General features: G+C 40.3%; 1 protein-coding gene across 1 annotated transcript in view; it reads left to right on the forward strand.

The window, feature by feature from the left end:
* The first annotated feature begins 438 nt into the window (after window positions 1–438).
* Window positions 439–15,371, forward strand: part of SASH1 (SAM and SH3 domain containing 1) — a 187,411-nt gene continuing 172,478 nt past the window's right edge. The window contains exon 1 of the mRNA XM_018559386.1: window positions 439–500. Within this exon, the coding sequence (XP_018414888.1) occupies window positions 453–500 (48 nt within the window). The 5' untranslated portion in view covers window positions 439–452. The remainder of the gene's footprint in view (window positions 501–15,371) is intronic.

Raw genomic sequence — 15,371 nt, forward strand, 5'->3', positions numbered from 1 at the left:
TGTCGCCAAGGAGGCGAGCTGAATAGTTGACGGAGCGCTTTGTTTTTGTAAAGCGGCCCCCCCTCTCTGAAACTCTGTGGAATCGTCCAGAGTCCAGCGCTCGCAGTATGCCTGCAGAGCGGTGTGAAGTTGTGAGCAGCCCGGGAGGCTGAGTGTGACACAAGGGGCTTACTATGCTGAAGAGGGACAAGGCACACACGCCGTGCCTGCACTTCGCACAGCCTCTCCTGGGGCACTCCGAGCTGCTGGATGACCAATGTCCCTGGTGAGGAACACACAGCACTGACACGTCCAACCTGGGAGCGAGCACAATGGAGGCTGACGAGGCAGCTGCCAGTCCTCCGGACCCCCAAGATGAAGGCAATTTGTCTAATAGGGCTAATTAGCATTGGAGACATAGGAAACACTCATCAGATTGCATGTGAGAATCCTGGAACAGCTGGCTACATTGCATGCACTTTGTTTACCTGGTGCCCTTCAGAAGGAGGACATGTATGATGGTATGGATGGCTGTGTTTTTTTAATTTTCTCTAATTACTGTTTACTTTGAAATACTTTGCATCTGTTTTTATGGTTCTATTTAATTTTCTATAAGAGGAATCAGTATTGCCTACATTTCAGCTTCACTATATGCCCTGCTCAAGCCATACATGTGCGGTGGTGTGCACAAATACACAGCTTAACGGGCACGATGTGAACAAGCTTTAGTGTCAATTTAGTGATATAAAGCCACTTTGTTTTTATTGCGATAAAACCAAGAACGTTGAAGACCCATGCTAGGTTTCCCTTTGCTACCCAGAGACACAACAGGAGGGAAGATCTTTCCAAAGTTAGGGTTAGCTCCTCTTCAACAGTTGTCACCAGAACAGGTTTACCCTTCACCACCTTTTCCTGTGACAACTCATAAAAGTTGGATTTCCCATCAGCCTTCTTTAAACTTTTCATCATAGAGAACACTAACATTCAGGTCTCAGGGAACCCCTAGTTATATATAAAAGAACAGGAAGGTGGCATACGCACCATTTTTGTCATCTACTCTGTATGACATACATATTACTCTAAATAAACTAATATTGGTCAAAATATAAATGCACACAGTGATAAAAAAATGTATTGTTCCATACATTGGTGGTCAGTGGGAATAATGTTCCTTACATTGGTGGTGAGTAAAAACAATGCTTTTTACAACGGTGGTCAGTGGAAAAATGCAATTAACAGTGGAAAAAAAGCCCTCATATATTGGTGGTCAGTGAGAGAAGGACCACCATACAATGGTGGTCAGTGAGAAAAATGCTTCTTACATTGGTGGTCAGTAAGAAGAATGCTTCTTACATGAATGTTCATGTAAGAAGAATGCTTCTTACATGAATGTTCATTGGAAGGATGCTCCTTACATTGGTGGCCAGTAAGAGCAATGCTCCTTACATCAATAGTCATTGGGAAGAATGGTCCTTACATTGGTCAGTAAGAAGAATGCTTCTTACATTGGTGGCCAGTAAGAGCAATGCTCCTTATATCAATAGTAAATGGGGAGAATGGTCCTTACATTGATGGTCAGTAAGAAGAATGGTCCTTACATTGATGGTCAGTAAGAAGAATGGTCCTTACATTGATGGTCAGTAAGAAGAATGCTCCTTACATTGGTGGTCAGTAAGAGAAATGCTCCTTACATTGGTGGTCAGTAAGAAGAATGCTCCTTACATTGGTGGTCAGTAAGAGAAATGCTCCTTACATTGGTGGTCAGTAAGAAGAATGCTCCTTACATTGGTGGTCAGTAAGAGAAATGCTCCTTACATTGGTGGTCAGTAAGAAGAATGCTCCTTACATTGGTGGTCAGTAAGAGAAATGCTCCTTACATTGGTGGTCAGTAAGAAGAATGCTCCTTACATTGGTGGTCAGTAAGAGAAATGCTCCTTACATTGGTGGTCAGTAAGAAGAATGCTCCTTACATTGGTGGTCAGTAAGAGAAATGCTCCTTACATTGGTGGTCGGTGGGAAGAAAACCTCCTTTACAGATAGTTACAGAGAGCATAAGCATCAGTGATTACTTATCTGATGGGCAGATATTGCTCATTGCTCTAGGAACCCCCTGCAACCTCTGGAGGAACCCTAGTGTTCCACGGAGCCCTGGTTGAGAAAGGCTGCAACTAATAAAAATGGCTTTACATACACTTTAAACAATTCTAGAGCTGCAAATGTAAAAAAGCCGTGATAATAACTTGTCTATGGTTCAGAAGTATCAAATTTGTTGTGATATGTTCCAGTGAAGTCAATTGTGAAGTACAGAGCTACAAAACAATACATTTGGTATTTACAAATTATTGCTGAAGATCGGAAGTTTGTTTTAGGGCCTGTTCACACGACGTCCGTTTTGTGTGCTGACCCGATCCGTACACTCCTGCACTAAAAATGCATCCCAATGTATCCCTATGTGTTTTATGGGCTACAGTTCTCACGTGCGCAGTCCGTTCAGGTTACGACAGAAAAATACTGCATGTCACATTTTGTACGGTCCAGAAACGCAAAACGCGTCAAAAACGCACTGCATTGCAGCTAACATACTGACAGCCCCCACTCCAGCAAAAAGAAAAAAAATTATTTTTTTTTTTTTTTACTGGAACGCATCAAAAACGTGGCAAAACACATAGCATAGTATCTGCAGATCCGCACCTGATCTGGACCTGAAAATCATGTGAACAGGCCCTCAAGGAATTAACTGCTGTTTTATTGGCAGGAAGTGGACAGTCAGTCAGCTGCAAGAAGTGTTTTGTTTATTATGATGATCAGGATATTTTTATTATGCTGTTTATATTTTTATTAAACCAGTATGCTTGTAGCATTTCTTAAAAGAACTATCAAAATAGTTTTGAAAATATTATGGAAATGTTACAAGGTATGTCAGGAGTGGACACATTAATATGGAATGCAGGAGGATGTGGGAGTCAGCTCAATTGACAACTAGAGAAAATGTCAAATTGTTGGCACCAGCTGTAATTTTTATGGCTACCTGTCTCCTGCCCCGGGTATGAGCACTTGCTGTATCTGTATGTACCTGTAGTTTGGTTTGTGTGTGTGTGAGATATACTGTATATACAGCTGTGAGAAAAAGTTTGCGAGCTCTTAGGAATTTCGAAACAAATAGCCTTAAAATGTGATTCGATCTTCTAAGCCACAGTAACAGACTTCTAGTTAATACAACACTAGATATTTTATATTGTTATAGCTTTATTGAACAAACCGTTTAAACAATCAAGTTCATGTATGAAAAAGTATGTGAACCTTTTTATTAACTCTTGAATCCTTTGTTTATCATAACCATATCCAAATGTTTAAAATCAAAGCTGTAAAGCAGTTAGGATGTATTTGTTCCCATTCTTTTAAACAAAGATCAATTTCAGTTCATGTGTATGTTTGTTTAGTCTTATGTGAATTGCCTCCTACAGTCCATGTGGCAGCATGTAAATGGCACTGAGGTCAGAAATCTGGCTTGGTCATTATTTAAGGCAGAATTTGTTTTTTTGCAACTTTGATATTGTTTTCTACCTTGTTTTGGATCATTGTCCTGTTATGTAACCAATCTTCATTTAGCTTTAGATCACAGAGTAATGCTTTGACATTCTGCTGTAAAATAGCCTACAAACCCAAAGTTTAATTGCCCCTCAATATTTGCAAGCCATTCAGATCCTGAGGCAGGATGTTATACTTTTTCTGCCATGCACAAGGGTTGGGGGTGAGGTGTTTGGTGTTGGTATGCCGTGCTTCATTTTGTCCAAACATAACACTGTGTATATTTACTTAAATGTTTAAAGTCCAACTAAAGTCTCTAGTATTGTCCTCTCAAAGTGATAAACAGGCACTGGAGATGGGCATGGTAAATGTCTCAAAGTACAACTAAAGGTATGGTAGTCTAAACAAGTGCCAAATTCAGCTACCTTGTGATGAATAAGCCTCATAAAGTAAATCAAAAAACTTCCTTTACATCCCCCAACTGAGCCGCATCATCCTTTTGTGTCTCATTTGCTCCCCCTTCCAGATAGTGCAGCTTACTGTGGGAATATGTCAGCAATAGAGGCAGTGCTGACAATATAGAAAGCAGTGGGCTGGACTAGGTTAGGTGTGTCCAGGTGCTGACTGAAAAACTATGACAATGTTAATAGCCATACCTCCTGCAACATTTTCCTATCCCACTGTAGTGCAAACAAGCACAGCCTTCATAAAAATGTCGAGGCTGCTCTGAATTCAGAAGCAGTGCAGCATCATTGCCACCCAGTCACAAGAAGGTGCATTAGGTGGACCTAGAAAAGATTGTACATGCATGTATTTATAACCAGCCTTTATAGCAGGGCGCACATTGGGAAGGCTTACAACAATACAAAACACAAAAATTCCCCAGCCTCAACCTGCCAGCCAGCCTGCAACCAAACAAATTGCCCTGTCAACAGTATGCGTTAAAATCAGAGGTTTTAGTTGCACAAACTTTTGGCCAAAAATATGTAGAAGCCACACTGCCGCGCCAAGGCACCTCTGCAAAGTGTGGCCCTAACTCTATGTATCCGAGTCTCCAAGTGTGAGCATATTAATGAAGTCGATAAATGACATGCAGGTGTACCTGGAGGTAGCCAACTCCTCCTAATAAGGTGCAGGGACGCACTGGAGGCCCAGCAACCAAAAATGCACGCTGTCCCCCAAACCAAAAATAGTCAAACTAGAAAAGATGGTACATGCATGAATCTATGACCAGCCTTTATAGCAGTGCGCATATTGGGAAGGCTTACAACAATACAAAACACAAAAATAATACTATTAAAAAAATATTTCCACAGAAGATTGTTTCAGTGATGCTGTGGAACATGTCATGGTATACTCTGTGCTACCCTTCATGAGCAATGAAAACCTCTTTTGAAGTGATTTATGTATGTAGACTTAGGACAGATACAGATACTGTCAAGTTCAAGAGGCCCACACTTGATGCTTAGCTGTTGTCTTAGAATTGTGTTTAACCAGTTTGAGCATTTTACAGTCTGCTTTTGCACTAATCTTTGTATGATGGACACTTGAAGGGAGAATAGCAATGGTTATGTTTGCCTGACTGGATGCAGGATACTTACAACAATACAAAACACAAAAATTCCCCAGCCTCAACCTGCCAGCCAGCCTGCAACCAAACAAATTGCCCTGTCAACAGTATGCGTTAAAATCAGAGGTTTTAGTTGCACAAACTTTTGGCCAAAAATATGTAGAAGCCACACTGCCGCGCCAAGGCACCTCTGCAAAGTGTGGCCCTAACTCTATGTATCCGAGTCTCCAAGTGTGAGCATATTAATGAAGTCGATAAATGACATGCAGGTGTACCTGGAGGTAGCCAACTCCTCCTAATAAGGTGCAGGGACGCACTGGAGGCCCAGCAACCAAAAATGCACGCTGTCCCCCAAACCAAAAATAGTCAAACTAGAAAAGATGGTACATGCATGAATCTATGACCAGCCTTTATAGCAGTGCGCATATTGGGAAGGCTTACAACAATACAAAACACAAAAATAATACTATTAAAAAAATATTTCCACAGAAGATTGTTTCAGTGATGCTGTGGAACATGTCATGGTATACTCTGTGCTACCCTTCATGAGCAATGAAAACCTCTTTTGAAGTGATTTATGTATGTAGACTTAGGACAGATACAGATACTGTCAAGTTCAAGAGGCCCACACTTGATGCTTAGCTGTTGTCTTAGAATTGTGTTTAACCAGTTTGAGCATTTTACAGTCTGCTTTTGCACTAATCTTTGTATGATGGACACTTGAAGGGAGAATAGCAATGGTTATGTTTGCCTGACTGGATGCAGGATGGGGGTCCAAATTCTTTTGTAACACCTTCTATTTTAATGAATTCTGATGGAAATCATCAGAATTCTATCATAAAGAACAGGAACCCTAAAAGTGTTGTTTTTGGAACCCATAAAGTTGTTTTTTGGCCATATGGTAGAAAAGGTCAACTGATCAGAGTAATTGACTTGATTGGAATACCTGACTACAGTAAAATTGATAATTAAGTCAAAGGCACTTCCTATTCATTCATAATTGGGGACACAGTAAACATACTATGTCCTCAATTATTTACAAACATTCAACGATCAGCTGAGCGTTGAGTGTTTATTTACCACTTTCCATCCTAACTGGCTGTCACAGGTGACATGGTGATTTTGTGTTTTTAATGTATTGCTGGGATAGTGGGAACTGTTGCATTCTCTATAGCTGATGGTACATTGCACTGTATGTGTACCATCGGCTATAGAGGAATACAAATCCCAGCAATACATTATACATAGCATGTATAATGTATTGCCAGGATATGTTGTATTCCTCTATAGTAGGTGGTATATTCTGCATTGCTCTGTATAATCATTATGCAGCGCAATGCAGAATAAACCACCAGCTATAGAGGAATACAACAAATCCCGGCAATAATACATTATAGTATACTGCATTTGCTGGGATTTGTTGTATTCCTTTATAGCTGGTGGTATTCTGCGTGCATTGGGCTGCTGTATAATGTATTATTGCTGGGATTTGTCGTATTCCTCTATAGCTGGGGGTATATTCTGCATTGCGCTGCATAATGATTATACAGAGCAATGCAGAATATACCCCCAGCTATAGAGGAATACGACAAATCCCAGCAATACATTATACATAGCATGTATAATGTATTGCTGGGATTTGTCGTATTCCTCTATAGCTGGGGGTATATTCTGCATTGCGCTGCATAATGATTATACAGAGCAATGCAGAATATACCCCCAGCTATAGAGGAATACGACAAATCCCAGCAATAATACATTATACAGCGGCCCAATGCACGCAGAATACCACCAGCTATAGAGGAATACAACAAATCCCACCAATAATACATTATACAACGGCGCAATGCACGCAGAATACCACCAGCTATAGAGGAATACAACAAATCCCAGCCAGCAATAATACATTATACAGCGGCCCAATGCACGCAGAATACCACCAGCTATAGAGGAATACAACAAATCCCAGCAATAATACATTATACAACGGCGCAATGCACGCAGAATACCACCAGCTATAGAGGAATACAACAATTCCCAGCCAGCAATAATACATCATACAACGGCACAATATACGCAGAATACCACCAGCTATAGAGGAATACAACAAATCCCAGCCAGCAATAATACATCATACAACGGCACAATGCACGCAGAATACCACCAGCTATAGAGGAATACAACAAATCCCAGCCAGCAATAATGCATTATACAGCGGCGCAATGCACGCAGAATACCATCAGCTTTAGAGGAATACAACAAATCCCAGCCAGCAATAATATATTATACAGCGGCCCAATGCACACAGAATACCTCCAGCTATAGAGGAATACAACAAATCCCGGCAATAATACATTATACAGCGCAATGCAGAATACCGCCAGCTATAATGTACTATTGCTGGGGTTTGTTGTATTTCTCTATAGCTGGTGGTATTCTGTATTGTGCTGTATAATGTATCATTGCTGGGATTTGTAGTCCTCTATAGCTGGTGCCATTCTGCATTCATTGCTGTATAATTTTACACTTTCCATTTCACTATATTGCACACCACACTTTTTTTTTTGACTTCCACTGCTCCAAGCTTGCTCCTGTGATGGATTACAATCTCAATACAAACTAGTAGTCCATCACTGGAGCCATTTTTTTTATTCGATTAATCAAACTTAATAATCAGCTAACTAATCGATTTTGAAAATAATCGTTAGCTCCCAGATAGCAAGGATAACTTGCCACAAACTTGTGGCAGGGTTAAATTTGTAATTTTTATTAACTTGCTGCACACATTCCTGGCAGGTTGTAGACTTGCAAAACACTTGCAGCACAAGTTCTAGTTGACACTTTTTGAATTTGTTGCAAATTTGCTTGGCAAGTCTACAGCAAGAGTCCAGCAGGTCTTAGCAAGAGCTCTGCAAGTGTACAGCACTTTGGCAAAGCACGTTGATCTGCAGACTTGCAATGCAGACTTGCTGTAATTGTGCAACAAAATTGTGAAGCTTGGCAAGTCTGCAATACTTTAGCAAGTCATTTTCAATGGTGCAGCTCAATTGCTTGCTATCTGGGCTGCAGCCTAGAATAATCAAATTGCTAATCATAAGGTCGAAAATAAGGAAATGATACTGGATATGAAAATATACAATTTTAAGTTTTTTGGTTTATTACAATTTGAGTTTTGCAAGAGACTTGCTAATGTGATAAATTGATTAATTTGTTGTATTTTCAACTTCTCAAATTTCTAATGTAGTTTTGTCTGTACCTCCACTCTTAATTATGGCAAAGCTTTTTAATTGTCACAATTACATGGTTCTCTAACTTATTTTTCTTTTTATTTGTATTACATTGTAAGTAAGCCACTCATGAAAAAAATAAAAAAGGGGCCCCAGGAACTGTTAGTCATAATGTGCTAGTACAAACAGCATATTAGCACATTATGGCAGACTTACCTGCAGAAGTGATCCTCCCCTTCCTCCTCTTCCGGGTTCCAAGTGTTTGACCGCTTGATTGACCATGCCCTGGTGACAGCACAGGAGTTACTTCATCTCCGCATCTGCTTACACTCCAGTCCAGTTTGGTGTTTACAATCTGTAAAGAGATCAGGGACCGGTTCTGTAGTGTTTTCCAGAGTATATCTGTCTGAGCATGGTTTTTCAGAATTGTATGATCTTAATAATGTCATAATATTCTATTACAAATATTTTATAGCACATAAATAGGCTGTATAAATACATACCTGAATAAAAGCCCTGTGTAGGGGAATTCACAATGACTAGTACAAAGTTTTAACAAGAACCGTTTATGCCATATATGACAGCACTGGGGATCTCTGGTCCGAATCCTGGTCAGGACACTATCTGCAAGGAGTTTGCATGTTCTCCCTGTGCTTGAGTGGGTTTCCTCCCACACTACAAAGACATGCTGGAAGTTTAATTGGCTCCTGTCTAAATTGGACCTTGTATGTATGTGCAGTAGGGACCTTAGATTGTAAGCTCCTTGAAGGCAGGGACTGATGTGAATGTGTAGTATGTAATGCGCTGCATAAATCATTGACGCTGTATAAATTCCTGTAATAAAATAAATAAATGGCAAGTGGTGTACATAGCCCCAGATTCACATACACAGTACAGTCACCGTTTGACAGAACTGGTGTAACTAGTCAACAATAAAATGAAAATATCTACTAATAAAATAGTCCTATTACATAATTGGTAAATGGTGTCTATTGCCAGGAGAAATAATATATTCTAATAATAAGAATGATTTGCTAAAATTCAGAATATCAATAAACACGTGTTTTCACAATATGTGTTAGAAACAAATTAATATACATAAAGCATTGAAAAAAGCCAACCTGGACATCTGTATATTTCAAATGTTCAACATTCACATTGTTATTTCTATATTAACCCCTTCAGGACTGATGCCTTTTTTTCATTTTTTGCACCCATGTTATATTCCCCATTTTAGGCCTGAAAATTACTTTAAACCCCCACACATTATATATTTTCTGAATGCCAAGACCCTATACAATATAATGGTGGTAGTTGCAAATTTTTATGTTGCGCAATACCTTATTAAACCCCAAAATTTAGTGATACTTAGTGATCATTTTAATTAAATGCCCCAAAACACAACAAAATACCCATTTTTTAAATGAAATATAAAAGATGAGGTTACAACGAGTAAAACGATACCCAACATGCCCAGTTTACAAATTGCATGCGTCCGTGAAACGGCGAAAAACTGCAGTACCCAAAAAAGTCCACAGAAGACGCTTTAAAAGCCCCCACAGGTCATCAATTTAGTGATACCCCAAAATACTGGCCCTAGAATGATTGCTCTCACTCCGGCGTGCGCGGCGATACCCAACATGTGTAGCGCGTTTGTCGTTTTCATACGTAGGCGCACCCGGCGTATGTTTACGTGGCAATGCGCGTGCTCGCGGGGGCCTTTTACATTTTTTTTATTATTATTATTAGATTTATTTGATTTGATTTTAATTTTAAAAATAGTTTTTTGTTTTTTTACTTGTTTTTTTACTTTACTTTGACTGCTATCACATGGGGGGGCTTGCAAGCCCCCCATGTGATAGCAGATGGTGGTGACAGGTACTCTGTAAGGGGGTCCAAAAGACTGGAAATAAGCTATTGAAGTGCAGATCGCACATCAATAGCTTATAGCTGGGCTGCAGGAGCCCAGAACTGACAGCCCAGGGACCGGAAGTGATGCAATCTGCATCGCTCCCGGTCCCATAGAACGGGGAGGGGATCGATGAATGGAAGTTCGTTGAGCTCCTCCCCAGCTCCCTGCGAACACCAAGAACGCCGGTCCCGGGCCCGTAGGAGGGGCAACGGAGCCCGGGAAGCACGGCGGCGGTGTCCGGCGGGGGGGGGGCGGCCCCTTCTTCGGGGCACCGAAGCGATCTGGCGACAGGTAAGTCGCCAGAATCGGTTCTGTTGTAAAGCCGACAATCGGCTATACAAGTTTAAACAGAGTCCCGGCGGCAAAAGTCGCCGGGAGTCTGTTTAAACAGCCCCGATGCTGGCGACGTACACTGTACGTCGTCAGTCACGAAGGGGTTAAACCAGTAAGTTGGGGTTGTGTGATAACACCGTCTCTATATTGGTCGTTTCAGTCTCCCGGTTCTTAATAAGAAAAGTGTTTGAACAGCTTTATGAATCTGACTTTCAGCTTAATGAATTAGGTGCTCAGGTAACATGGAGATAAATAACTCCCAAATTCTGGAGTAAGTGTGATTTTGATGAATGTGATGTGAATTTTCCTCATTCAGATAATAAATGGTGTTCCAGATGCCTAAAAAATATGTACAACGCTCAGTCAAATATAAACATCAAAGGTGAGATCCGGGATCATAGTGTAAATATAAAAATGTCACCTTCAATCAATCAATCAATCAATCAATGATAAAATGATCATTTCCCAGATCTTTTTCAGTACCTTTATACTGTATTACCTTTATACTAAATAACCATGATTTTACATTCTATTTTGATATATGTGCTTTCAAGTACTCTACTTTTAATTCCAGACACAAGGTGGACAGTGAGCATAAATAATTCAAACTGGTACTAAACTTGTCTGAGCATTTAACCTGTAAACTACTGCTGTTTTGATTGTTGTAAAGGCAGTGAGTGCATTACCCCTGTGTACAGTAGATTATTTGTTCTTAAAATAAAAAACACAATATAAAAAACACAATTATTCTGCATGTTTCCGCATGCCTTTTTCTGCACATTTCCAATTGACATCAATATGTAATAATCTGCTCACAAAAAGCTCAACCTGATATATGCGCAGAAACGTGCATACAACACTTGCAAAAACATGTTTAAAAATGTGTGTAATCCGCACTTAAGGCTAGGTTCACACCTAGGCGACACCTCACCTGTCAGGAGTCGCCAAGGTGTGAACCGATCGCGCTGTGGGTGCCATTATTTTCGATGGGCACCCCAGTCATGCTGGGCGGATTGTGTGGTTTCCCACCGTGATTCCGCCCGTGCTTGCGGACACGATTGCTGCGCGTCGTGTATCGCAAAAAGAAGGTACTTAATAATTAATAATCCGCACTTGAGGCTGGGTTCACACCTAGGCAACACCTCACAATTGTCGCGCGGTCAGGAGTCTCCAAGGTGTGAACCGATCGTGCTGTGGGTGCCATTAATTTTGAATGGCACCCCAATAGTGCCGGGCGGTTTTCCGCCGTGATTCCGCCTGTGCTTCTGAAACATGCTAAAACAGCCGCGCGTCGTGTATCACAAAAAAAAGGTACATGTACCTTTTTTTTGTGATTGCTGCGCGGATGTCACCCCATTGAAATCAATGGGGCAACGCGGCAATCGCTGCCTGCATTGTACAGGACCACGCGTCCCAGGTGTCGTGCGGTGTAGTGCAGGTGTGAACCTAGCCTAAAGCTTGAGGCCTTGTTCACACCAAGCTCTTTCCAGGAGCAGAGCAGTTACAGACCGGAACAAAACTGCGTCCAATGTATTCCAATGGTATTTTTAGCTCCAGTTCACATTGCAGCGTTCAGTTCCAGAGCAGGTAAAAAAACTGCAGCAAGCCCTATTTTACCTGCTCTGGAACGCATGCAAACGCATCAAAAAGACATGCAAACCCCTGGAACGCACTGAAAGCCCATTTTAAACTAAAAAAATAATATACATAGTTTTTTTACCAAAAACGGCCCAGCATGCATCAAAAACGCGGCACAACCCACTGCACTGCGTGTGCAGAAACTCATGCAGATCTGCTCTGCATTTGGTGTGAACAAGGCCTTAGGGGAGATTTCCTCTCACTTTCTGTCAGAACAAAAAAAAAAAAAATCTCTCGAGTGGATACACAGCTTGAAAGAAAACATTTGTTGTTGTAAAATGAGGAAGGTCAGGTTACTGTCTATATCTTCCTCTCCTGGTGATATTTGCTGCTGTAATTTCTTGTCCTGCTGTCATGGTGAAAATATCCCTCACAGATATAAAAAACTGGAAACACACTTTAAAGAGGAACTTTACCCATATCTTCAAAATAGCAACCAAGGCACCTTTTAGAAATGTTCAGTAATGACAATTTAGAAATGTTCAGTAATGACAATCTACAAACGTCTAGATAATTGCAGACTTTTTATTCTTTGCATACCTTAGTTCTCTTTTCTTCCCCGGTCTTCTGACAATGGCCATGTTTACTAAGGGCATATTAATCCCTCTCCCTTTACTTTCTGGAACAATGGCACATCTTACTAGGACATGTGACCATGCACATCATCTCAGGGGAGGAAATTGCCTTTCCCTGAGATCTCATGAGATTACAGATGAGATTTCCCAGCAATGCGTGCTGATGTAACCTTCACAGGATGCAACACTTGGGCACATTACATCACTAATGCCTAAGAGGACCAGGAAGTGGAAAATAGAAATTGTAACTGAAAGAAAAATATGTTTGTTTAACTAATGAATGTAAGGTGATTTTTCTGCCAGCATGCAGAGCTGCATGCTGATGTGATTTTAAGCATGATAACAATGCAACTAGCATTGTGTTGCAAAGAGAGAATCCATGTTTTTAGGATTGCTTCTTCATTTGCATCGTATTGATGTGTTAAAGGGCACACAGGCAGGTATCATCGTACCAGGGTGTCGCTTGCTCCCCTGCCATGGAAACACTAGTCCTTCAGAACTTTTATAACAGGCTGGTGTTAAAGGGAGCACAGAACCTGAAATTAATGGGTTATACCTAGTCAAGGGTGTTTTTAAAAAGTAAACATTTTTGGAATTGAACAAGGTGAAAAGATAATGTGACCTGCTTCTAAACTAGTGAAATCTGTTCGGAAATTTGTTTCCCTTGTGATCATAACAAGGTAAGAAAAAACAATAAAATAATAAAATCCAATAACCATTTATAAATAGACAAAATGAGCTGAATAAAAAAAGTGACAATGTTTTGGCTTTTTCCTCAGTAAGCAAGCTCTGTAGTTAACTTTAAACTTTTTCCTTAGAGGAAATATTGACTTTCCAACGTAAAACTAGCACTTAGTCATGCTGAAAGGATTAAGAAGACTGGCTATTGAATTGCTGAAATTTCTTCTAGGGGGTCTTGTGAATTTCTATATGAACTTATGCCCTTAATTGTGGAATCTTCGTACTATTCCAAGAATTCTGTGTCTACAACAGCTTATGTTAGGGCTGCCCAAGGCTTTGATGAGTTGGCCACGCTTACAGCAGATGCTTGTATCGTAAAATAGTAGGTATAAAAGGTCTTAAAAGCAGTAGTCCATCATAAGCTGCTAATAGCCACATCTGGCTTACAGAAGGCTGTGTCTATTCAATTAGCCTCCACTGTAGCAATTATTCTACCATTGGTTTCAGAGACAGAAAATACAGATACACTCTTTGAAAGAAGATGAAAAAAAGTGTAGATGCCTCCTAAAATTCCCGACAGTGAACAGTCAATGCATTGTAATGATAAGTTCTTATTAGAGTCAAGCCAATTTAAATGTAATGAATGATGGCAGCAAAATAAAGATAAAAATGGGAATATTGTTTGAAAAGACAGTTTAAAAAAATTAATACTTACAGAAAGACAGCATACAAAATTGCATATCTGCTGAGAGAGAAAGGACTTCTTATCCTAAAAACAGATACAGTTGTGGAAAAAAGCCTTGTTAACCCATTAAAAATGTTCTAACTTAAGCATAAATTGCCCCTAAATTATAGGCAATGGGGCACTTATCTTCTGGCCTCCAGTATGATACGCCACTTCTCCTATGGTCATGAATGCAATGGGGTGCATCTCCACTGTTCACCAATGTAACAGAAGCGCTTCTCCACTTATCACTAATGTAAGGGGGCATTTCTCCACTGATCATCAATGCAAGATGGCATTTTTCCACTGACCATCAAGGGGGCACTTCTATACGTTGATGTAGCAGTGGCATGTACACTAACCACCAACCCAACATGTGCATTTACACTGGCTACCAATTAAGGGGGCTTTTCATAAGGGAATTTGTCCTTTCCATTGGTAACATAATATACAGAGTGATGTTAATGGGGGCTGTCAATTAACCATGAATACAACTTGGGTGAAAATCGGAGGGGTGCATTGGCTACCACAGGTCCTGTAAGAAAAGAAAATGACAATATTATTCAGTGGCAACTAGTGATAACCTTTAAGCTATTAGTGGCAAAATGGCAGATGTCATAGACATGTCAAATATATGTATGCTCTTTTTAAGGTTGGAGATGGCCCCATATATTTAAAATAGCCCGAAATACACTTAATAATAGGTCCAAACAACAGCTCTCAATGGGCAAAGCAATAGGACAAGTTGCATTAATGCTTTTGTTTTTCATAATGATGATGATGGTGAGACTGATGGGTGTTAGTCAAGAGGCTGGTGATATCGATTGCCCTTATGACAGGCTGCTGTTGTTGCATTCAGTAGCTGATTGCAGCAGCCGCTTTCAAGTCTTTAAGATGAGCGGTCGTTCTGACTTTAGCACAGCTGCACTTTTTCATGGATTATTTTAGCAGATGACCTTCAAATCTTATTTCCTGCCTAGAATTGCTTTTGAATTATTAGTTGCATGACTGTGGCTAGTGGTTCACACTACTGCACAGCGAAACCTGTTAACTACAAGAGTTTCAGACAGTGAGGAAACAAACCTTATTCTTTCAAAGTATCTGCAGTCTGTTGAAGTCGCTTTAATACTTAAATGTTAATTTATTATCCGCTGGAAGCATTTTAAAGGGATCTACTGTTATATAACAATAAAAGGGACATTTT

The sequence above is a fragment of the Nanorana parkeri genome, unplaced genomic scaffold (genome assembly GCF_000935625.1).
Source record: "Nanorana parkeri isolate BGI_ZX_2015 unplaced genomic scaffold, ASM93562v1 scaffold391, whole genome shotgun sequence".
NCBI classification, from domain to species: domain Eukaryota; kingdom Metazoa; phylum Chordata; class Amphibia; order Anura; family Dicroglossidae; genus Nanorana; species Nanorana parkeri.